The sequence below is a fragment of the Sinocyclocheilus anshuiensis genome, unplaced genomic scaffold (assembly GCF_001515605.1).
Source record: "Sinocyclocheilus anshuiensis isolate Anshui unplaced genomic scaffold, SAMN03320099.WGS_v1.1 scaffold1291, whole genome shotgun sequence".
NCBI lineage: Eukaryota > Metazoa > Chordata > Actinopteri > Cypriniformes > Cyprinidae > Sinocyclocheilus > Sinocyclocheilus anshuiensis.
The window spans coordinates 285,991-312,531 of NW_015540928.1; the positions used below are offsets into that span (position 1 = coordinate 285,991).

General features: G+C 36.2%; 2 protein-coding genes across 3 annotated transcripts in view; both read right to left on the reverse strand.

Annotated features, from left to right (window-relative positions):
• The window catches only part of LOC107689427 (zinc finger and BTB domain-containing protein 47-like), a 22,913-nt gene extending 18,731 nt beyond the window's left edge, over window positions 1-4,182 (reverse strand). The window contains exons 1-2 of the mRNA XM_016487400.1: window positions 3,787-4,182; window positions 571-1,836 (exon numbers count right to left, since the gene is read on the reverse strand). Coding sequence (XP_016342886.1) covers window positions 571-1,836; window positions 3,787-3,789 — 1,269 coding nt within the window. The 5' untranslated portion in view covers window positions 3,790-4,182. The remainder of the gene's footprint in view (window positions 1-570; window positions 1,837-3,786) is intronic.
• A 2,193-nt stretch (window positions 4,183-6,375) lies between these two features.
• LOC107689398 (vasoactive intestinal polypeptide receptor-like) overlaps window positions 6,376-26,541 on the reverse strand; it is a 30,625-nt gene continuing 10,459 nt past the window's right edge. For both annotated transcript variants that reach the window (XM_016487366.1, XM_016487365.1), the window contains exons 4-13: window positions 19,845-19,951; window positions 17,132-17,229; window positions 13,873-14,005; window positions 11,674-11,827; window positions 11,208-11,268; window positions 10,291-10,357; window positions 10,100-10,191; window positions 8,632-8,761; window positions 7,831-7,872; window positions 6,376-7,669 (exon numbers count right to left, since the gene is read on the reverse strand). In XM_016487366.1, coding sequence (XP_016342852.1) covers window positions 7,478-7,669; window positions 7,831-7,872; window positions 8,632-8,761; window positions 10,100-10,191; window positions 10,291-10,357; window positions 11,208-11,268; window positions 11,674-11,827; window positions 13,873-14,005; window positions 17,132-17,229; window positions 19,845-19,951 — 1,076 coding nt within the window. In that variant the 3' untranslated portion in view covers window positions 6,376-7,477. The remainder of the gene's footprint in view (window positions 7,670-7,830; window positions 7,873-8,631; window positions 8,762-10,099; window positions 10,192-10,290; window positions 10,358-11,207; window positions 11,269-11,673; window positions 11,828-13,872; window positions 14,006-17,131; window positions 17,230-19,844; window positions 19,952-26,541) is intronic.

Consider the following 26,541-nt stretch of genomic DNA (forward strand, 5'->3'; position numbering starts at 1 on the left):
ATAATAATAATAATAATAATAATAATAATAATAATCATCATCGTCTGGCTATCGTTAAAGGCGATATCTCTGACTATCATCAATACACGATACTATCCTCTATCGGCACAACCCTAAAAAGTACTAATAAACAGCCAATATGTTAGTAATAGGCATGCTAATAAGCAACTAGTTAAGAGTGAAAATTGGTCCCTAAACTAAAGTGTTATAGATACAACTTTTCATTTTATTAATGCATTAGTAAATGCTGGAATCACTAAGATTAATAAAGGCTTTAGAAGTATTTTTCATTGTGTTAACTAATGTGTTTAACTAATGTCAACAAATGCAACCTTATTGTGAAGTGTTACCAAAAATGTTTTTAAAATCTAGCTGAAGTTCAGAAATATGTATTTTCTGTATTCATGTTGGTTTCATATGGTTTTGAAAATCATTTATACCATTTACAGAAAGAGTGTACGCAACTTCATATTAAAAAAATGGTTTTCAAATGTCATTTTGAGTATAAAAACATATTTTTATACAAATATGACATTCTTAATTTATAATATCATTAAGTTTTGAGCCTACCTGTATGCTCTTCTCACAGTCGGTCTGCTGATGCAGCAGTAGCTCGCTTTCCATTAGGAAGCGTTTGCCACACTTGTCACAGATATGCATGAGGTTATGTGTCACGTTCATGTGTTTCTCCAGGTACCAGCGGTTGTTGAATGTCTTGGGGCACCACACACAGGTGAAGCTCTGAAACTCTAAGCTATCCTGGTCCAGATGCTCCTCGCCGTTTCCTCCATGAGCTGTCTCTTGCCTCCCTCTCACACATTTTCTCTTGGAGACCATCGTGACAGCATCAGTGGAGGCCCGGGTTTGTCGTACTGGTCTTTCAGACATGAATGCAGGTAATGTGTATTCACCTTCCTCTTCACTGGTGCCTTCAAGTCTCACATCATCATCTTCACTTTGCTCACATTCATCTTCCTCCTCCTCCAAAGCCACATTGTCTCTTGATTCCTCAACATTCTCATTACTCCTCCTTCCTTTGCCAGAAAGCTGTTGTCCTGAGGGCGACTGAACTGCCGTGTTTCCCTCTAAACCTTTGGACACATTAAGTGTTTGGTTGTTCAGGTTCAGCTCTACAATAATTTGCTCTCTATTAAATGAATCAAGATCTTCAGGGTCCTTCAGGTTTTCAGTTTCCTTCCCCTCTACTTTACAAGCACCTACTTGCACTGGACGCCCATCGCCAACCTGAACAGCACATGGGTTTGCTTCACTTTTCCCTCCATGGATCCTGGCACAGGTCGGGTCCTTCTCTTGCTTGATCTCCATGTGAAAGTTGGAGTTCACCGAGTTGCTGTTGCTCCAGCTCTGAGCGCTGACTTCCTGTTTGGTTTGGTCCACAGAGGGACTGATTTCCAGCGAGCCTCTAGTAATGAGTTCATTGCAGGAAGTGGCGATGTTACTCATCTGGAGCACTGTGGCAGCCTTGAGCACATCTTGGGCATTGCAGCTGGAGACCAGCAGCTTGGAGGTGTAGATGAAGTTGAGGATCTGCTGCAGGCCTTGAGGCTTGAGGGTCTCCAGAGAGAGTTCCACGCGCCGCAGCTCCTTACTCGATGCAAACAGTGAGTGGAAGAAGGGGCTGTAGGCTGCTAGGACACCCTTATGGGCCTGGAAAGAAGTCTGGTGGTGCAGGAGGACAATGTCTACGTCACATAGATCTGGCTGAAACAGACGCTGCTTGTTCAACCTGTCCATTAAAAAGGTGCAGTGAAGGGCCACATCCTCAACGAGGGAGAACTCTGCAGATGGATGCTCAGAAGTTTTCTCCACTATGAGCTACAACAGAACATCAGATTGAATTGAGATGCACATCAACTTCATCATTTAAATATTAGATATTGATTTACATTGCAATCAAACAACAGGCTGGTGTTAATTGTCATTTAAAAGGTAACTGTCAAGCAAATTATAATTTTTAAATTCTAGTTCTAATATTATAAAACTATTTCTACACAACATAATTATATTATATTATATTATATTATATTATATTATATTATATTATATTATATAAAGATGACTTATACACTTTTTGTTACATGTTTTCTTTAAAATGCCAAGCTTGATATTTTGACTGTGAAGCTGCCTTTGTATGTTTTATACAGATGGTCCCTCACAAAGAAAATATATTATATTATATTAATGACATCTTAATATATAATATTATATGTTATATACAAAGTCACCTCTAAATTATATAAAGGTTTTCCAGCTGTCATAATATAATAATCCAATTATGCACAGGTAACCAGTGAACATATCTGAAAAATTATATTATCAAAACACATAAGAATGTATGTATGTACTGTATCTATCTATCTATCTATATAAACATATTTTCTTTAAAATGTCAAGCTTGATATTTCTCTCTAAATGTATAGCTGCTTTTATATTATATTTTATAAAGACGGTCCCACACAAGGAAATTTATATATTATATTACAATATTTTATATGCTATGTACAGAGTATCTAAACGGTACACAGACGTTCCAGATATCATAAAACAGTCATCCAATTATACAGACAAGCAAACAGTGAAGATATCTGAAATAATATATTTTCTATTTATTATTATATATTTATTTTTAAAATAGATGTATTAAATAAAACATTCTCTTTTATTTCTTTTATAATGTCAAATTTGATTTTTTTAATTTTGTTTAATTATATTATTATATGTCCTAGTTCTACTATATATATATACTAAGTTATTACAAACAGACAACAATTCTCATTTAAGTTACAGTATTCTCCAAAGTCATGAATTGAGTCAGGTACACTCAGAAAAAATGTGCAAAAAAATTGTACCTTTAGGGGGTACAACAGCTTGTAACTGGGGCAGTGCCCTTAAACGGACACCTTCGTTCCTTCTGTACCACTAAAGGGTTCATAATAGTACCATAAAAGTACATTTTACTACCTTTAGGGACGGTACATATTACTACTCTAAGGTACTAATATGCACGCTTTAGGGGTAAAAAAAAGGTACAAAGGTGTTCCTTTAAGCTCTTTTATTTCTTTTATAATGTCAAATTTGATTTTTTTTAATTTTGTTTAATTATATTATTATATGTCCTAGTTCTACTATATATATATACTAAGTTATTACAAACAGACAACAATTCTCATTTAAGTTACAGTATTCTCCAAAGTCATGAATTGAGTCAGGTACACTCAGAAAAAATGTGCAAAAAAATTGTACCTTTAGGGGGTACAACAGCTTGTAACTGGGGCAGTGCCCTTAAACGGACACCTTCGTTCCTTCTGTACCACTAAAGGGTTCATAATAGTACCATAAAAGTACATTTTACTACCTTTAGGGACGGTACATATTACTACTCTAAGGTACTAATATGCACGCTTTAGGGGTAAAAAAAAGGTACAAAGGTGTTCCTTTAAGGGTACTGCCCCAGTGGCAAACAGTTGTACGCCTAAACGTACAATTTTTGCACGTTTTTTCTAAGTGTAGTTTTAGTTAAGGTTTATATTGAAAATTGAACAGATGATTCAATAATAACATGAATTACATCAGCATCTTATCAAAAGGTAGCAAAAAGTTGTTGAAGCTCTCGACAGATGTGGAAGCTGCACGATATCAGCACATCTGCATGACATGCACATCATCTTTCAGATGTGACTGATGTCCGTCAGATTCTACAGGCCGATCGAGTAAACGTTCAGAGACATGCAGGTAACAAAAGGAGTCAGAGAAGGGTCTTACTACCATGGTGATTCAGTGCTCTCTGCCTCGAAGGAGTACCGTCTCCCCTCCTTAGCATTCCAATGCTTCGTTTTCATGAAATTAGCTGTCATTTATATCCGCTCTGCGCTCTTCTAGACATTTTAGATATCTGTCCTTTTTCGCCATGTCCGCATGCAGAAGGGCTCGCACTCTCGGCCGGGGGAGTGATGATGATGATTGGAGGTCGAAAATCATATGGGTCGTTTTGTCTGGAGCATTAAAGCGACAGGGACGTGATTAAACGAGGGAAAACCATAATCCGCAGCTTTCGAAGCGAAATTATGGTGACAAATGGCAGTATAATCGCTTAGGAAGAACACATTTTTGGATGTATTCAAACGGTCTCCTTGAGCACCTGGCGCCCGCTGCGCACTCGGAGCCCATGGCAGCGGGGTCAGCGAGTCCACAGCGGAGCGGAGTGAACCGGTTCACCGCAGACAGCGCCACACTGCGGCCACGCGGTGTCGCTAGAACACAGCTTTTCGCTGGACACTTTTATCTATGGCATCGTTTCACTCACAGCTGTGCCTGAGATGTTTCGTTGTTTGCTGTCAGTGCAACTGTTGGCAGGTCCCTCCAGAACATTCAAATCTGGTTTGTCATACCAAAAAGCAAAAGTGTTTATTAGTGTCTGACTTTATCCAAGACTTGGTCCACAAGTCCCTGCTGGTCTAAGCTGGTTGGCTGGTCTTAGCTGGTTTAAGCTGGAAGTATTTTAGCTGGTCTCCCAGCCTGACCAGCTAAAGAAGTGGTAGAAACCCCTCTAAAACCAGCCTACTGACCAACTATGACCAGGCTGGATGATCAGCTAAAACCAGCTAACCAGTTTAGGCTATTTAGTATAATTTTAGGCCTATCTAGTAGAGTTTAGTATGGGTTTAGTTCTGTAGTGTAGTGCAGCTGACATTAGTTCTGCAGAGGTCAGTTTACTGAGTGTATGTTTTGGTTAATGTAATGTTTTTAGGGTTTGATGGGGAAGAAATTATAATCAGCTCGAAAACACTGAGCATGAAACATTTTCCTATATTTGAAACATCAAAATCTGCTCTGACAGTAAACAGTGCAGAGCTGTACTATGTAACAAAGGGACTGGATTTGAAATGTATCTCAGCTGAGTGCATTATTTATGTTTATGTTAACCCTTATGAATTCTGTATTTAATTGATGTCACTTTTGACTGTAATAGGATTAAACATTTTATTATATATTTATTATTATTATTATTATTTTGTAAATGCCCCACACAATAAGTCCCATGGGACTCACTGATAATTCATTCGTCCTATAAAATATCTACAGACTGAACTCATGTTGTCTTAACCTCTATATGAGACGGTAGTTCTGTAACATACAAAAAAATAAATAAAAAATAAATGCCCCATAGACATGCAAATAATCCTAAAATGTTTTTATCTTATTTGTGCAATACATTCATTCTGCGTTCTGTTGTCAAGGTTTTTATATGTAATTTAACAGTTAGTTTTGCAGTCATTCTCTTTGTCTTTGGTGTTGTTATCATGCACAGTGTGTGCTGACAAAAAAGTAATGGATTATAACACTGGCTCTGCTGTAACACATTTAGTGTTAAACTCTGTCAAAAGATTAGAACCGTTGGACATCAGAAAAGTCCTCAACAACATGTTGTAAGAGGAAGGTTGTAAAACTTACAGTGATGTTGACTAAGCTATATGTCACAAATAAATATAAATCACAGAGTCTATAAAAACTTGTCAGTAAAGGGCATCTAATAATAAGCCTCTCAAACAAAGATGTTTATGGTGGTAATAATGAGTTATGGGAATTTAATTATAATATACCATACAGTCTTTGAACATAATTTCCATTTGTGAACCAGATGAGGCTTTTGGACATAAGAAGGGGTTGCATGCTTATATAATTAATATTTATATTGTCCTAATTAACATGGTGTTAATCTAGGCTTAGCTTCCAGCCCTCCTCCCATGGGAGTCATTTAATTCATTTCAGTGAAATCCTCAGGAGTCACTGCCTCCTGTTGGCTCATCTGCTCGCATCTATAAACATCATTTTGTTTATGTATTGAAGATCTCGCTGTAACTTTAAACCACGCTTGACCATGCTGAGTTTGACTAATCTGTCTGGTGTGACAGATGTGTTTTAGATGGGAGGTAAATCAAAATGAGATCTCCTTCACCTTTCACTGTCTGGTTTCTCTCACTCCATCATTCTTGCACAATATATGATTGTCATCCTAACAATGATGTGTTGTGTTTTTTTGTTTTTTAAACTTCATGAGAAATCCACAATATATGAAAACAAAACAGTTGCTATTGTGGCTGAATTAATGCCAGAATTAATACAATCTGTTCAGTTTTCACACAGAATCAAGATGGATGGATGGAACTTAGAAGGCAATTACCTGTTAAAACCAAAAATTTAATTGCACACTGGTGATGGGGATGATCTGTTAAATGTAGAATAAAAAGAATACATAATTTAATAGACAATCAAAATTTTCTCTGACCAGCATAAAAATACTTTTATATAAATAGAAAAGGGATACTAAGATCTAATAAAAATGATATGTATACTTTCTATGACAATATCCACAATACACTTTCAAAATACAGCAATAACACACATTTTCTCTTAAATGTACATTTTATTCACACTGAGGTACAAGAACTGTGCATGCAAACATGCAAGAGCATTTTCATGCTAGCAACTACGACTAACACTACGCATGTACTTTTGACAGCTAAAAAGATTTTGGATTCAAAATCTTTAGAAAGACCAATCTCATAAAAATGCATCTTTTGCAATTGTTTTTATGCGACAAGTGCACAGTTACACAACCCATGTCAATTTTCACATAGAACTATAAAATTACACTATAAACCCTTATTAAAAAACATACAGCATGACGCACTATGCTTCCGCTGCCCAAGTAAGCATGTTTTTATGGCTCTCGATGAGAGACGTTTGTGTTTGTGCACATGTACACAGACACACAAGCACATGACACGAATAGGAGGATGCAAAATCAGGATTGTAGCAGAATGTCAGACAGTCTAAATCACATTACTTTTTTCCAGGAATAAGGAAGAAGATAAAAATAAAACCTGGTCACCAGAGACCCAAAAGGTCACCATTCAGCTTTACACATTATTAAGAGTCTGAGAAATCTTGAGCAGCATAATGAGGGCACAGAAAACAGAAAAACACAACAGACAGATACCAACTCTAATGCTGAAGATTAACGTCTGAGTTGTTGTGCACAAAAATGGGGCAATGGATGTGGACCATGATTCAAACGAGTCTTCTCAGCAACAAAATGAGCTCTGATCGCATCCTTATAAAGCCAGCGTCACTTGCTTTTCAGAGTCAGTAGTTTGATGAAACACAATCAAATGTCAACGAGTCCATTTTTACTTGCATATTTCTCTCCTGATCGATGTGTGTGAAAGAATGGCTACGAAGATACATCATATGCCAAACCATCACTATGAGCCTTGAGCTGCACGGTTTCCCTCACATTCCTACTGAGTGGTGAGATGCACAGTTCCTACAGGAATGATGGCGGAGCAGCAACCTGCAGATGATGGGAGTGGTCCGGGTGACAGCCTTTCTGTGCGGGTAGAGCACAGACTCGTTGGTTTCTGTGACTCGTCATAGAGGGAGCATCACTCAGCACTCAGACGGTGGAGAAGTCATCTTGACAGGCAGAAGCACGCCGTGTGGAGGGGCTGCATTTTGTCATCATGGTGATTTGCGAGCTGAAGTTGAGGCCGTTGCTTGCCATCGAGGGCTGCTGGTACTTAGTGTCAGCTCCCAGAAATCTCTGCATGTGCCACCGCCTCCACTTTCGTTTGATCTCAGACTGAACCTGGAGAGTGTGTGTATGAGGTCAGTAAAATATCTCTATTTTTCTCAAATTTAATTTTTGTTAGATAAGGTTAAGATCATGAGAAACAAAGTCAGTCATGTGTTGACTGGCAAATACAATTCTCTCTCTGATATAAAAACATTAAATTCTGATACTATTACCTCTCCATTTAGAAAACAGTACAGGACAGCAACACAAAATCCCTGAAGAAAAATAAAGAGGACAATCAATTTGAGCTGCCGCAGGGCAGATTTATAGTCACAATCACAGTTAAATAATTAACAGCTTTATGTAAAAAAATGATAAACTCAGTTCAAACACATTTTAAAACAAATGATAATAATTAAATATAAAATAATCAAACATGAATGAAATGAAGTCTACAAAAACAATGGTTATGTTTAAATTTAATCTCATTTGACTTTAGAGAAAGATGGATCGGATGGTAAGTCTTTAAAGAATTTAAAGGGGTAGTAGGAAAAAAATGAAAATTCTGTCATCATTTACACACCCTCATGTTTTTCCAAACCTGTTTCCTTCTTCTGTTGCACAGAAAAGAAGATTTTTTTGAAGAATGTCTTTATTTTTTTCAGTACTATGAAAGTCAACTGTTTGGTTACCAACATTCTTCAAAATATCTTCTTTTGTGCTCAACAGATGAAAGAAACTTTTGGATCAACATGGGGATGAGTAAATGACAGAATTTTAATTTTTGGGTGAACTAAGGCCATTTTTGTATATCCTCATTCAACCTTTTCATCTGGCTGCATAACAAACATGGAGGGAATAAATATCACTGGGCATGTCTGGGGTTGAGGCATGCTGGCAGATCCCAAGGTGAGTCTGTTGCTGTGGCCAATCTTAGTATTCCATTGGCATTTAGGGAATCCAAACTAGATAAGCAACGCTTATAGAAGAATACAACTGTGGGTAAAAACATGTTTCGGTCCCCTGCTGCCTACCTGAAAAGACCCCAGGATCAAGTCAAATACCAGACGCACATAAGACTCAATGTGATGAGGCATAAAGGCAAAGATTATGTAGTTTATCCCGAACAAGGGAATCAAAAGTAGAGTTGATTTTGCCAGTCTCCTGTAGACCAAAAGAAATGGCATATGTTGGAATACGTTTGTATTTACAGTGGGTATAGAAAAGAATCACCCCCTTTAAAATAATCACATTTTGTTGCTTTGCAGTCTGAAATGAAGACAGACACAGTTTTTGTGTTATCTAGCTGTATTTACTCAGCGCAACTTATAACTTCCAAGTGAAAGATATAAAACCAACATGTCAGAAAAAAAACAGAATCACCGAGTTGGAAAAAGGATCACCCCCTTGTGTCAGTATTTTGTTGAACCACGTTTTGCTTTAATTACAGCCTTTAGTCTGTTGTCTCTACTAACTTTGCACATCTAGACTTTGCAATATTTGCCCACTCTTCTTTGCAGAACTGCTCAAGTTCGGTTAAATTTGATGGTGAGCGTTTGTGGACCGCAGTCTTCAAGTCATTCCTCAGATTTTCAGTGGGTTTTAAGTCTGGGCTCTGACTAGGCCATGCAGGGACATTCACCTTTTTCTCCTTCAACCACTGTGTGCTCAGTTTTGCTGTGTGCTTTGGGTCATTGTCATGTTGGAAGGTAAACCTTCTTCCCATTGACAACTTTCTGGCAGAGGGCAGCAGATTTTCCTCAAGAATTTGACGGTATTTTGCCCCATCCATTTTTCCTTCTATCTTGACAAGTGCTTCAGTCTCTGCTGCAGAGAAACACCCCCATAACAGGATATTACCAGCTCCATGCTTTACTGTAGGAATGCTGTTATTTGGATGCTGAGCTGTATTGGATTTCTGCCAGACATGTTTGGTGTGGAGGAGAAATAATACATTTTTAGTTTCATCTGCCTCAGAATCTTCAAGAGCATTTTGTCAAAGCTCAGTCGTGACTGCATGTGGCCTTTCTTGAGGAGTGACTTTTTTCTTGCAACTGTCCCATACAAGTTGTGCCTGTCCACAACTTTATCCCGGAGATCTTTTGACAGTGTCTTGACACCCATAGCTGGTTGTTTGTTTCAGTTGCACTACCAAGGACTGAAATGCTCCAGGAAAGCTATTTTCAAGCTGAGATATGACCACAGCTGATCGCAGTTGAAAGTTCAAATGACCTTGTGTGCCATTGAGAAGGTGATTAGCTACACCTGATTGAGTTTATACGTTTTTGTTTTTTTTTCTGACATATTGGTGTTATATCTTTCACTTGGATGTTATAAGCTGCACTGAGTAAATACAGCCGGATAAAACAAAAACTGTGTCCGTCTTCATTTCAGGCTGCAAAGCAATAAAAAGTGATTATTTTAAAGGGGGGTGATTATTTTCACACACTGTATATTGTGCATGTAAGACAGCAATGTCTGTGGTCCAACACAAAAACTCACGAGTACTGGTGTGATTCATTTCTCCCAATATCCCGGCAGCTGATTTTCTGACGAAGTATCCGGATGATACAAATGAAGAGAATAAAGTTCATCTAGAAAAGCAGCATCCACAGATTAGGCACTGTTTTAAAGTAATTCATGCACCTCCTGTCATATTTGTGAGAATTTGATGCTGCTGTACGGTCACTCACCAGTATTGTTACCAATGTAGGGGATTTTATAATCCACCACAGATCATCGTCAATAAAATCCCAACATCTATCAAAAGAAAATAATAGAATGAAACTACAGTAATGGAGTAAAACATCTGGGTTCCGTAAGTACAATTCCCAACCTTTTTCTGCATAAAAAAATATTTTTAAGCAATAATGTATGAAGCGTTTGAGACAGATCTACTTTGAACTCAAAGGTGGTTATGTAATGGTAAATAATATAAATAATCACAAATTATTTCAACTTTCGTTTGTTTGTGTGGACTACTTAATAGTCAAATGTCTGGGAAAGAATCCTGAAGAGTGATCTGCAAATCAGTCACTGTTCCTATGCAGAAAAACCCAGCAACTGCTGTTGTGACTCTTTTCAGAGCTGATTGATTTAGTTCATGTCTTGAACTCTTTGTTAAATAATTGTTTAAAATCCCTTTGTAGAAAATGACTGGGAGCCAAGGCTTCTGAAAAAGTGGACTCTCACTGTTTGAACAGTCCACATGAATATTGGATGCAAAAACAAACAAAGAAATAAATAAGAAAAACGTGGCAATGAAAATGAAAATATCCACATAAATTATTTTCAACTGTCTCCTCCTATGAGCTCTGCTCTAAATATAGACTACTGACCTCCATGAAGGCATGTCATTTATCATCAAAGAAACAGCCTTGAGTGAAATTTACAGTGTCAGCTATACTGTAGCTATTGGAAAACGGTGTGTAGAAGACAGAAATTCAACTGAGCTCATAAACTCATAAAAATAGTTATATACTTTACTCTTTTTTAATTGCTACTCTTAGGTAACAGTGACTACAACAAGCAGAAGGGCAATTTTATGGCTCCCATGAGTGTGTATATAAAAACATTGCAAAGTATCTGCGAATAAGTTACATTTACTCACCCAATATCATGTAAATAAGCTTTTGTGATGCTCCAGACTGTTATGAAGACACCTGGAACTCCTGGAACACAAACACACATATTGACTATGAAGATCAATATTTGAATACATACAGCTTTGACATGTTGACATTTTAGAGTCTCTGTCAGAAGGCATGTTTCCAGGGATTCCTTATATAATTGGCCTACATGACCATTAGGAGTTCAATAAAACAAATGGATTGCCAATTAGCCTCAAACCTTAACTGACACTGAGATACAGATCTGAGCCTACTTATCCTAAATTTAAAGAAAAGTGACATGTGAATCGTTTGCCAACACGATACAATGACGTCAATGGAAAGGTTAATGGTTAAATCTCGAGTGTGTACATGCACAAGGTCCTATTGACTTTAGTGATCAATTTGTCATTCACATTTGACAGGCATTTCTCTCCTGCCATGAAGACTTATGAGGCACATACGCACCCCAGCCAATGAGAATGTACCACCAGAAGTACTTCCTCTCAGAGAAGAAGGATACAGCCAGGAGAGCGTGCAGATACAGACCCTCCACCAGTAACCAGAAGAAACTGGCCATGACGCCATACTGGAAGAAAACCACGGCAGCCTTGCAGCCCACCTGTAAAATGCAGAGAGGATTTTGTTTAGAGCTATTATGCACTTGTGTATATTATAACAGGAAATGTGGTCTTGCATGTTTACAGTGTACTTAAACAAAGGGAATGCCTTTGCGCTTGTGTGTTGCATGCGCTAGGCACTAGAAAACATTGTGCAATACTTCCAAAGAGGGGCATTAAAAAGAGTGTAAACACATATAAAGAACCGCTGTATGCTGGTCTGTTAATGTTTGACACTCCTGTAGTGCGTTGACTGTTCAGAAATGTCCTACATGTAATTATCACCTAAAAGTGTTTCAATTATTGCAATAATCACACAGCCCTAAACAATCTTTGGAGGATTTCAAAGAAACAATCACTAATAAATAGTAAATCCATTTTAATTAACGACAACATCTGAGCCTGAATAATCTACGGGCCGTTTAAATGTCAAACATGTTTTTGTGACCTTGCAAGGGTGTTTACAGAGGGGATACCGTGTCATCATGAGTATTTGAGCACCCTGTTGTGACACATGTGACATATTCCGTTGGCCGACAGCTGCGTCCAGACGGCCCAAAACACTCAGATCCAGATGAAGAGTGTTTATACAGGAAAACACACAGAGAACACATTTATAAACCTTTACACACACAGGCCGTCAAAGCTTTTTATTAGCCAAATAGACTCACTTTAATTAACGAAATGTCCTCACTTTACAATTGTTAAAACTTGAACACTGCATATGGTTTTAAGAACCATGAAAATGGCACTAAACAAGCCAAACATGACCATGATGTTGGGTAAATACAACGCTGGCCATATCCGGATGAGGGAGGTCATTTACAAACTCTTCAAAGATCTTGAAGGACTGCTCAAACACTGCTACACCTGGCCACAAAATGAGATTAAAGAGCACTTTGCCAAACACCATTTAAAGAGCAAACCTTATGACAAAACATTAGAGCAATTTACTAACGACAGTGTATCAATTGCGGAGATGGTGCTGTTTGTTTCTTGTGAGGGGAAAAAAATCAATTGCATTCACCTGATGTGGTTACATTCAGCTAAGTAGTAATAAAGTAGAATGCAACCAAAATACAGTGTAAAAATACTTTTATCAGGTATAATGTAAAGAATGTGCTTTATGTAGTTTTATTCTAGTCAAAAATATTTGTCGCTGAATCAACCTGACTACATTAGGTTAAACCAAGTCATTTTTAAAGGATAGTTCAGGTAAAATGGCCTGTTAATATGTTTCACAGGGTACCAGGAAATATAATTGTAAATATAACTGGAATCCTACATTTTAATACAAGTCTGTCTGGGACACTTCATTCTGATTAATCAATGGCAGATGTCAGTGGTTGTGTTTTCAACAGTTAAGTTTGGAGTAAAAATCACATTCATTTTATTTATAGGGGAATTGATTTTTAACAATAACTAAACACTGTTTAAGACAGACCTACAGTGAGCTGTTGATATGCTTTCTTTTAAGCAATCAGCCCACATTATACTGTATTACTTAATTAAAATATATATATATATATATATATATATATAACTGCAGAATTTCTAGCAAAAACTATATTACTCATGATTCTGCAAAGAAATCTCCACCACAGAATCGAATCAAGCAAATCATGCCAACAAAAACTTTTTAGCACCTACTGTCATTAATCACTGCGAATTACATAAGACTTAAAAGAGTCAGTCGTTGTTTCCAAATTTGCCTAATTTTCTACAAGTAGGTGATAAACTGTATGTGAAAGAGTAGTATGTTTGAATTCATAGTATTCATAAAACAGTATAGGATAAAATTCCTGACTTACCGACCACTTCCACCCAGATTCTGAAGTGCGTGTACAATGAACACTTTACTATCCCATGAGGCCATGGGAGATGAGATGTAAATATCACATGACAATGACAACAAATTTACATGTACTACATTCAGATTACACTCATACTACACATTCACATATATATATATAATGTGCAGTCAGCCAGTCATTATCACAATTATAGCCACTGACTGTACATTATCCCTTATTTAAAAAACACTTACAGATCCAAAGTGGCAATCATCAGGTTCCTCCACCTCATACAGGACTACATCCTTCATAATTACAGCCACAGCCTTCAATATAAAGGACATGAACAGGTGAATATGGATGTAGTTCCTTGTGCAGTGGAGTTTTCTTAGAAGCAAAGAGAGAAAGAGACACAGTGAGTTGTTTTAGCATAATAAATGATACGCAGAAACACAATAAACCATGTGCTGAAAGCTACGTAAAAGGCTCTGCATATACTGTATATAGACAATGCATTATAATCACATGCACGACACGTGAACGCTCAAGAAAGTGTGCATACACAGTGTTGTTCATTCATATGTTCTGTTCATGTTGAGAGGAGAGCCACTCATTCTGTCTACTGTGCTTGTCTTCTGCCTTTCAAAGAGGCACAGGAAACTCATATACTGTGTGTACGAAAACTTAAATATAACTCAAGAACTGTGAGACTCTCAAGAACTGTGTCCTGTTTAATTAAGTGTGATGCAAGCTAACAGAGGAAGCTTTTCAATACACTTGAGATCTGGCTTGACCTCTGAGGTCACTGAGGGGAACATCCACTGTGGTTAATTTACTACTGAGAAAATTGTGCACTGCAAAGCTGCATGTTAGAGGTTACAAACTACTAAGCCATTTTGTTTAGGGTTGTGCAATAATGGAAACGGTGTATAACACTATCAAACGTCTGAATCGGTGCACTTTCGCAATGCACTGTATTGTTAAATGTGCTATAAAACAGGGCATTTCGAACAAGGTCATCTGCCTTGACACCAGTATGATTTAGCAGAACATCGATTAGCTGCTAGATCACAGTTGAATCAATCACATAAAATGTGGTCATTCACTGAGGACAACAAAACTATCAATTGGGAGTTATTTGAGATTTGTTTTTCATGTGAGAAGGTCCTGTCCAACCCAGGTGAAAAAGAACTACTTTCTTAAATGTATTAAAAATATACTTGAAATTCATATAGTACATTTATAGTACAATTGTACTCCTAACATGCTTACTTGAAGTGCATTCAAAATTTATTGAACTGCATTTTAATATTTTTTTTTAAGTATACTATAAGTATGTGACATTTTAGTCTACTACTTTACTCTTACTTAAAGAGTATTTTATGTTTGCTTTGTATAAGAACGTAGTGAAAATGTGCTTCAGCCTACTTTTCAAAAGGAAGATGTCTTGAATTTTTTTTTAAATATTTGAATATATTTTATAAAGCATATTAATTCACTCCCACATAAATACATTATAGCTAAGTCTATAAAATATGCAAATGCATTCTTACATTGTACCAACTTATAATGTATTATAAATTTAGTCAAATATGCCTCATTAATAAGCATACATAAAATCAATATGTTGTTTGGTTTTACTTGTTTGTACTCGTAAAAGAATACTAGGCATTTTGTAATACAATTCAAATACATTTTAGTTTCACTTTTAAAGACATAACATGATGCATTAATTGTAATAGGCTATTAACTGTACTTTCCACAAGCATTTCAACATCGTATCATTTTAGTGTATTATATTACCAACCAGGTACATTGTACTGTCACTGATAAAAAGAAAACAAATCACTAATCAGCATTTGTCTGCCGTTTGTTTTTGTATGTTTGTTTTTTTTGTCGTTTTCAGATCAGCTGCTGTTGCAATAGAAGACAATTTCAAATCAGATTGGAGAGATGAGCAAAGAAGAGAGTGGTAACTGTTTTCATCTCATAACAATGAATTTCAAAGGTTAAATTCTGGCTGACATATTTCCTAATAAAGTGACTGTTGGTACCAGGGCCGCCCTTAGGGGGGTGCAACTGGTGCGGTCGCATCGGGCCCCGCGGCGAACGGACCGAGGGGGGCCCCACTCCCTACCTCACACCGGGCCCCTCGTCAGCTAAGGACGGTCCTGGTTGGGAGTCTGGTCTGAGTGTCATGCTAACTTTGGATTCAACACTTCAGTTGTAGAGATGTTAGGCCTCTTCTAACCTTATGTTCAATGTAACAGTATTGTATGGTGACAACAGACAAAAGGATAAAAACAGACGCTTATGTCAAGTTTGATGAGGATTTAGTCCAAGCTTTTAAAGGTAAACTGAGAACGGTCAAAGAAATTCTAGTGCATATTGATGCAAATTATAATACATATAATATTCAAAAACACCATTAAAACCACAGAATTTTCCTTTAACAGACCCTGTGATGAAGAATTTTTCAAATACCACGGTGTCTGAATTGCAAGCCCTCAGATGCAGGAAATGCAACAAGTCGTAATCAAAGAAAAGTGATCCTCCACTTGAACCATTTGCAGATTTAATAAAAATGCACTTCATTCACTTCTGTGCTTTGTTCTTTTTTTCCAGTAACTTCTTTGTGTGTGCAGAAAATTGCATTGTGATTCATTTTTATTCTGTGATGGAATATTCATAGTGTACTTTCCAGTAATACAGGTATAACAGAAATTTTCTACAAATTGAATGAAGTAGTTCTGTTATAGCATTTCACTGATCTTTATTTTCATTTATTATAATTATTTTGGTCAAGAGTTTATATATGCTGCTGTACTTTTTAAATGTACTCAAGGAATACATTTTCTACAAATTGAATGAAGTAGTTCTGTTATAGCATTCTTTATTTTCATTTATTATAATTATTTTGGTCAAGAGTTTATATATGCTGCTGTACTTTTTAAATGTACTCAAGGAATATATTGTTGTAATGTACACAAGATATCAAGTTTTAAAAATTTGAAAGTGCATGTGTCATTTTAATTGAATGATTTTTGTACTTTTTAACATACCATTTTAGAATGCTGAAAATTATTACTTCACTAATAGTGCACTACTAATGCATTACTAATGAGCTGATATGCTACTGAAGATTTTCTTGAAGAATATTAAAGTGAGGCTTAAAATATATTCTAACTTTACTTCAAGAAGTATAAAAGTGTATTTTTAATAATGTAAAGAAGTATAATAAAATTACACTAAATATATTTGATACTTGTTAAGTTGTTCCATTTTAACACAACTAAATATTAAAATGTAAAGCAATTAGCTTAAAGTTCATCTTAAGCATATCTTAAAGAACACTTAAAATACTTAAAGTTGTTCCAAAATAACACATTTATTATGCACTTAGAACAGTATAATAAAATATAATAAGTGCATCGATACATCTTAAGTGTATTTCTTTTTTACCTGGGTATAACAGAAGTCAGCTGTATGTTTTGAGCTGTATGGAGGATTTACCTGAAAAAGCACAAAATGATGATGGCGATGATGAGGGATATAAGAGACACAGTGTGACCAATAGTGTATCCAATTCTCACAGAGCCCAGGAATTCACCCTACGAGGAAAAAAGTGCTTACTGTAACTTTTATATCAACACTCACGACTCAGAGTAGCTTCGGGAAGACACTTTAATTATCCAGGAGACATAACCAAGGCTGCTACACATCCAACGCAAACATAAGTGAGACTAGCAGAGGAACCTGAGGTTTTAAATACACTGGGAATGATTACCAGAACTGAAACAGGTGTGTAGAACTAAATTAGAAACCAGGGAGACAAATAGGCACAGGTAACACAGGCAAACGAGAACAGAAAAAAAAAACGTAACCAAATCAGACAACACGTGACACTAAAGCCAAGTTCACACTCCAGGATTTTAAGGCCGATTTGCAAGTCAACAAGCTCGCTGACTGGTTGGACTGTGATCGGAAAATCGGAGGGTGATCAGCGCTCGGCAATCTTTATGTGTGAACTACTCGATGCATCAAAGAGGCTCGCTGATGCCTTGTCGACACCAAACAAATATCTAGCATGCCAAATATCTGAACCGGTCGGCTGATTCGACATCACGTGGTGTCAGGTGTCGCGACGAGCTACAGCCAACAAGAGAGCAAGGCATGGGTTGAGGTCACCGGAAGAAAAAGAGCAGCAGCAGCATGACTTTAAAGGGGTCATATGATGCCTGTTTTCCAAGTTGATATGACTCTTTAGGGTCTTAATGAAAAGTCTGTAACATAGTTTGGTTAAAATTTCTCAATGGTAGTGTAAAATTACCTTTTTAGAAAGGAAAAAACACCGGGTGGATTTTTATCATTATAGGGTGGTTGTGTACACACACTGCCAACACACATTTCAGTTCAAACAACTTGTAAAAGTGCATGAAGCATCCTATGACCCCTTTAAGAAAAGTTTGAACACAAGAAAAGAAGCAAAATCTTTCAGAACAGATCATCAATCAAACAGCTTGCAGCACTAATTTCTTCCCAACATCCTTGTTGATTCGCATCATTCCCATTCAACTTCTTGCGTGTGTTTTCATGACAAAACATGGTTTGGGGACCGTGTAGAGTCGTTGGGTGACACAGAGTTGTTGTCAGCTCGTGTAGTGTGTGACCTGTTGCGGATCATTTACGTAGTGTCACGTAGTGTGAACAACACAACGACTTCAAGACAGACAGCAAGTCTGTATTCTGAACAGCACAACGATTTGCCAACGTTTAAAGTCATGTAGTGTGAACTTGGCTTAACTAAACTCAGCAACACGCTAATGATCAATATGTAGAACTGAAATCAGAACAACAAGGTCAGTCTTGATTTGTTTTGAATAGTTTACTTATGTTTAATTTGCAGCCACTTACCATTAAAACTGAATCACTCCGCTTGTGATTGCATGTCATTGCATCAGTCTGTGAATTAGTGGTTTGGATTTTCACTTACTGTTTCTGCTGGTAACTTGAATACACCAGTAGGTGGTGAAAAGAGACTATTATTGATTCATTCAACTGATTTGTTTAAAGCACGGATTCATCCAGAAACTAAACAAGTGACTGGCTGCATCCAATTATGCCTATGTCCGAATTCACACTATTTATAAAAAAAAAAGTGCCCAGGTGACCTACTATTTCCAACAAGATTCTAAAGAGTCTGATAGACAATTTACTATCTCATGAGTCGACAGGAGAGGATTTGTCTATGGAATTCAAGTGACGCAACTGATACTGGTATGTCGCGTTATTAATGACAACATGACAAATGTAGTATGTTTAGATTACTAGTAGTACATCTGGATATTGCACACATTGATACTATTTAGAACATACTTTTTTTAAACAACGGCCAAGTAACTAAATATTCAAAAGAAAGACCTACTCAGAAAGTATGCCATTTCGGATGCAGCCAGTCTTTATGGGTGAGTCATTGAATCATTTACTCAACCGATTAGAGCAGCTTCTGCTTTGTAACAGCTAAGTTAATAATAAGTTAATATTGTGTCTAAATTGTAAGTGACTCAATTTTAAATTTTAGTCTGAATATCAGCAAGGCTGTTATTATGGAACAACAGCATGCTCTTGCTCATGTGATATTGCTTAAATTAATTCAGCAAACTGAGGTTAAGAGCCAGATTAACTAAACAGAGCAAATAAGCCTAAAACTGCAATACCATAATAGTGCCGATGTGAGTGGAAAGTGCAAATTAAAAGAACACAGATGCAGCCAGATAATAATTTCCATAATGACTTATGCAGTCTACCAAAAGCAGTGTAAATGAGCAACTATCGCAGTCAAGTGCAGAATGGGTTAAGACATGCTTTTTTGGGCGTTAAATAATGGCGACCAGTAAACTGACTAGTGCACACCATTATAAATCATGTCACATAATTTATTAATACCCTCCTTCTGTAAATTTTGCGTCTGAAACGGAAACTCCCACAAATGCATATTTGCAACCTCACATCTCAAATTTTTCACTGTCTTTAGTAAATTCTGACAGTAGTTATTAAATACCAAAAGAGGGTTTGCGCTGGCGCAAGCTGTTAGTAAATCTGGCTCTAAGTGTCTTATCCTTATTTGACTGATTGCTTATTTCGTACCTGTGGGAAATATATGCTGTTATTGATTAGAATGCATTGGGTGCAAATCAAAACAAAGCAAAAATGCAAACGTACGCACCACGTTTCCATCCTCTGTGATATTGGGGTCATAGCCACAGTTATATGCAATGACAACTGGGTTTATTTCTGTCCAGCCATTGGCAGTACAGCTCTTCGATATGTTTCCTGGAAAAGGGCAAAAGGACAGTGAATACATAGGTCAAAACAGTTGTGTTAAAACGCAAAATTCGATCACAGTCTCATTCCTCCATTAATCACTGCTACTCAGACACACTTAAAACACACAGCCAAAGATGAGGCTGGCGATTACTGCAATACAAGCAAAGCTTGAGCACTTCATGGATCGCAAGCAGCCAATGAATTAATCAACAGGAAATTTCTTATATCTACATTCACTGGAAAACTTGGAATGTTTTAGTTTTGTCTTCTTTTTTTTTTTTTGCATATTGCAACACTAAATAAACAGAATTATCTGACATTTTTTGGAACAGTTTTCCTTGCAATTTGTGACAGCAGATTTCAGCAACTGATTACTGCGCTGAACGCTCATTGGCTTGAGAATCCTCTCAGGCCTGGAGGACTTCAAACTGAATGGGGCTGATTTCTTTCCCAGCCTGTTTTTGTGAAGTAAAGGGTAGACAAGCGCATCATCAGGTAATCATTCTCTGCAAAGTGGAGGAGGAAAAATAACAGATGTAGTCCTGTCTGTCTTATCGCTGCCTGAAATACCAGCTGGGAAATCCTTTTACTCACTGGACACATTATGACATTCCCATAATGACCCTTTAGATCCTCCTCGCACTTTTCTGTGCTACATGTAATGTCCATGTCACGCTTATCAAATTCATGACCTTTCTGCCATACACTTGAGGCCAGGTTTTTTGAGGGTTGATGTCACAACAGAAGATGAATAGAAAGGAATGGAATTTAAAAAAACAGCACCTCCCAAAATATTCCCAGTATTAAGAGGCAAGGATTATAAATTTGCCTCTGACTTAACAAAATATTGAAATGTCATGCAGATGTCTCATTCTACAAATAAAATACAATTAAATTGAATTAAATTTTAATGAACATTTAGTCACTGGTTGTATTTTTCTCTAACAAATTCCCAGAGTACGATCTGCCTCACAATTAGAGAGATGAGTCATGAATAAAACATCAACTTCCTCACCCCTGAAAACGTTACTCTCATTTGTAGGAACCTTGTCATCCTTGGGGTATGTAAGGTCATTAAAGAAGGTAGGCATAAACCTCTAGAGAACACAACAGGCTCCACTTATGGAGAGTGAAATACAACAGTATACAGGGATTGATATAAATCTACTGTACATTAATTAGAACAGAATGCGTGTAATGAAATGTCACGAAACCAGCTAGCAACTAACCACAAAAGCCTCTAATGAGTAGCATTTCTTACAATGGAATTTACATATGGATAAGGAATCAGGTGTTTTTTCTTTTTTCTTTTTACCATACATAGCTTCATCAATTAATTGACAGTCTGTTCTGAATAAAAGTCTCTACAAATAATTAAACTTAAAACTAATATTGCATCAATGCAGTTTTCATCTGTTTACCAAGACCTTTAAACATGTTAAAATGAACAGAGAAGCTTTTTTTATTTCTGAAGTTAAAAACCAGCCCCACATCCAATTAAATTGGCTCTGTGGGAAGCAAGACAGAAAACACATCAATGCAAAACATTGGAATTTTGGAACGTTTGATATGCATTTGGCAAGTTGTGGCAGACAACTTGAAAACCTCATTATCACTGTGCCAGCATTATGTGTAGCTGATGATGTTTACTTCCGAGAGCAAAAAATCTATATTTAGACTATGTGAAGAGTGAGGACATTCACACATCCTGCAACAGGAATTCATAAAATATTAACTACTTTATAGTGTGTTAACTAATAAGCAGATTATAGTCAAATACACTGAAGATAAAAGAAAGCACAAACTGCTCCTATACTCATCTCATAATAGCATCCACAGACCACAAAATCCTCCGATGACTCAATTTTTTTTTATTCAAATCCTTGACAAAAGCACTGTTATTCAGTATGTTTTTGCATGAAAAAAGCTGACAATCTCCTCATCAAAATACAAGTGCATTAAAAACATGTAATCTCAAGCACAGAGACAGATAAGCTACTGCTGCTAGAGTCTGGATTTGTTTTCAGTGAGGGATTGTCAGAAGAATGCTTTCATCATCCCGAAAAACAAGACAATGAGGACTGTCAGTGCCATGTATGAAGATGGACTGAACATGGGAGCTAATCAACCCACTCTTTTGTTATTTCAGAGCTTGCCTTTGAAGAGGTCTTCTGCCTCGAAGCATGCAGCCTGAAGGGAGAGGATGGGGGTTCTGGTTCTGGTAAAGATTTGGTCCTTGAACAAGTGTTGATAGTAGCATGACTTGTATAAACATGAATCAGACTGGGCTTTTGATAAAGCTCTTTGAGCAAAGTGTTATTACAGCGGCTTTCTCCAATGAAGGTGGGTGTGTGTAGGTGTGTCTTTCTCTTTCAAACGCAAGCTGCTTGACGTATTATGACAGCAGATCTAAAAGTGGAACTGCTGTGAGAATTAGCAAGAATGTGGGTAATTAAAGGAGTATTCTGGGTTCAATACAAGTTAAGCTCAATCAACAGCATTTGTGGAACACCCCAAAAAATAATTTAGTTTCCTCCCTTGTTTTGTTAAAAAAAGGAGGTTACATTGAGGTACTTACAACAGAAGTGAATGGGGCCAATTTTTGGAGGGTTTAAAAGCAGAAATGTGAAGCTGATTTTAATTCTTTTGTTAAAAATTGTGCATTCTTTGAGCCGTAAAGCTCGGTTTGGGGTTTTAAGGTTTAGTCTTGTGCTGTCATGATGAAATTGCACAATTGGATACAACTTTACCAAACAAATAAAAAAATAAAGCTGAAATAAAATCAAATATTGGATGAAAAACTTTCAAAGAACAAATTCAAAGAAAGAAAATAAAAAATGTTGCATTGGCTACTAACAGAAGTAAACTTTAAGCTAAAGAACTAAAATGACTAATTAAAAACTACTATAATTAAAATACAAATGTAAATTAAAAACTGAAATAAAAATTAATTTTAAATATAGAAATATAAAATATTACATATATATAATATAACTATATAAAAACTATAACTATATTGAAATATACAAAAATTAAAATAAAAAAAGCACATAATAAAATGAGAAACTGAAAATAGAAAATATAATAAAATGACTAAAACTGAAAATATAAAAATAAAAGTTAATTCAAAATATTATATAAATAAATAATAAAACTAAAATAAATCAGATTGGCCCCATTCACTTCTATTGAAAGTAACTCACTGTAGCCCATAATTATTATTATTATTTATTTTATTATTATTTTTATTTATTTTTTTTGTGGTAATCAACAGGACACAAATTTCGGAACGTGGAACTTTCTTTTAAGGTGTGTTTACCTTTGCTTGCAAGCATGTAAAGTGACACTGAACAGCTTTTGGCTTGGTAAACTTTACTTTCTGAACATTTATATGAGGTGTGATCATGAGGTCACTATAATGCACTATTGACAGTGTGTTTGACTAAAGCCTGAAAGTGAAGTCTGAGATATGAGCAAAGAAACCACTCTGAACAGTTGAGAAGATTAATGACTGTATGTTTGCTGTAAAGCTCCTGGGTAAAAAGTTCAAATTGTGTTAGGACACTACAAGCTCCACCCAAAATAAATTTATGATATGTTCCTGGATCTGTGTGCTGCCAAGTTTCGTAACGCTAGTTTTCCTTTCCATGCTCCTATAAAAATGAATTGCTTCTTGATTAGACCATAACACAAGACCTGGTAGATTCTTTTGAATCTATAATCTGATACTACCACTGGACAAATTAAGTTTCAAGGAAAGTATTTTACTCCTGCTGGAATACCGGGAGTGAGATTTAATCTTCAGGCTTGATTACACAAAGCATCGCTACTATTAGGAAAGTAACCATAAATTGATATTTCTACACACAGTGGTCCCAAATTGATTCATTTGAACAAATTAAACCACTTAAAAATGTCTGAATGTGACTAAACAAATGCTTCTAGAGCTTTTCTCAGAACTAACCTCACTTTTCTGAACCATTTTCAATTACTCTTTACCAACTGCTCCCAAGGTGAATTTTTTTATGGACGTATGAAGTCATTTCTCTGTAAGTTCACACAGGTGAACACCCAGAAAGGGCTGAAATGTCTTTAAAACTACTGTTTTATTATTTGAAACCTAAAAAAAATGTATTCAATATTTTGCTTGATAGGTGGTTTTACACTTTATTTCTATAAAATAAATGCTAAAATGTTTGATATTTTGCTATATACTGCAAATAGATTCAAGTGTGGCTAAAGTAATTTTTAGGGTTACATCTGGTTGGCCTACAAATGGAAAAAAAGAGGGGAGACTACACAATATATTAAGCTTTGATGGACAAAACTGTGCATGATTCATTCTGAGGGCATTAAAAGAAGTGAATACAATGAACTGGCTTTCCAAAAGCAATCCAATCTAACTTACGGTTGCATAACTTTCACATAGTTCTGTTGAAATCAGCATAATCGCAGCGACCACTAATGCAGCACAAACTCTAGTGTGTACTGTAGGAACCCTGATAAAACAATTCTAGCTAAAATCATCAACTGTCTTTTAAACACTCTTTCTGGGCAATAAACATGGAGCATTTCTGGGAAATCGGTGCTAAGGAAACAAATGTTTCCTTTAATTGGTCCAGAAAGCCTCAATCTGTTTGCTATAAATTAATGAGGATTTTTGTGTCCACTGGGTCCGTGCATGTCCTTTGTTCTTCTCTCTGGTTCATAAATTGTTCCATCAACACGTTCGTTATATATGTCTCTGTCTCCCCTAAAATCCAACTCAACATTCCCAGTCAGTTAGTTATCAGTTATCATTTTTTTCCCATCACATGATCTTCAAGTCAGCCCACCCTCAATCTAATACATGCAGGTCTTTTCCCAATCAAATCTGGCCTGTATCACAGCTCACCAAAGGCTATATCCCACATGAACTCCATGAGCAAGATAAATCCATTGCATTTCACCCTGTACCATCTAAATCCCTCAATCCATGTTTTGGATTTCTTCCAGAAAGCACTCTCTCAGAGCACTTAGGAAAGGCATGCCCCGTTCAGCAAGACACAGATATGACCTGGAAGCCATTAGATGTGTGTAAAGTTAACAGTTCATAGGATGAGAATTATGGTCGTAAATCAAAGCTGAAATTCTAACAGAAAGCACAAGTGAGTAGAAGGTCATGCAAATAAATAAATTCAAATTCTGCATCATCCATATGGAGATCCCATAAAGAAAAAACACAGAAACATTGTGTCACAGCTACATTTGTGACTTTATAAGAACTGAACCAAAAGTGCTGTATTTTCCAAAATGATGTGTCATTACAGAAATGGACCCTACATTACATGGATGTAACTGCTGCTTTTAAAGCAAGATCACTTTGAAAACCTTATTGATCCGCACAGTCATTTTCACGTACAATTTCATGATTATTGAGCAACCCAACCTCTTGAAATACTTTCATTGGTGTTCTTGCAGCAGACTTAACTGCCATAGACAGTACTCAGTTCCTACAGACATTTTATTTCAACTTCTAAAGTCAAAAATGACTCCTTTCACTCCTCTGTGTGCTTGAAGGGAAAGGGGAAATTTAAGAGGTAGAGTCAAATCAAAATGAAACTTGTTACTGAAAATATGAAAATAAAAGCTGATACATTAACTTTATGACAAAGGGCCAGTTTTTTCAATTCCCTAGATGGTTACATACACTAAAATAAATCAGGGTAAGGTTTCGTTTTAATGACGTCTGGCGTGATATAAGTGCTCATATCTAAACCTGTCCATCAAAGGTCTGTATGATTGACAGGTCCATTGGACAGTCTAGCAGTATAGAGAGGTCAGCAGTGACATGACTGCAAGCTAGTAATATTTTGCTGAAAGCAGTTTAGTTATTAGCCAAATAGTACATCAATAAGTCAAGGACTCAAATGGACATTCACTCATACAGCAACATATATATGAATGAAACCACATAAATCAGCAGCATAAATTCAGAATGTATCATGTTGCCTTTCTAAACAACCCACACTTTTTGTTTTCAACTTTCAAAAAAAAAGTGTACATTATTTCATGTATGTACCGTTCAAAAGTTTGGGGTCAGTAGTATATATATCATGCTCACCAAGGCTGCATTTATGTGTTAAAAAATATAGTTGAAATATTATTACAATATAAAATAACTGTTTTCTATTTTAATATATTTAAAAATGTAATTTATTCCTGTGTTGGCAAAGCTGAATTTTCAGCATCATTACTCCAGTCTTCAGTGTCACATGATCCTTCAGAAATCATTCTAATATGCTGATTTGATGCTCAATTATTACTGGTACCCACTTATTAATAATTAGTCTTATTATTATTAATGCTGAAAACAGTTATGCTGCTTAATATTTTTGTGGAAACTTTTTTGTGATACATTTCTTTCAGGATTTTTGATGAATAGAAAATGTAAAAATATCAGCATTTATTTGAAATAGAAATCTTGTGTAACACTATAATTGTCCTTACTCTCACTTTTGATAAAACTTTAGAATACATACATATATATACATATATACATATACATATATATATATATATATATATATATATATATATATATATATTAGTGCTGT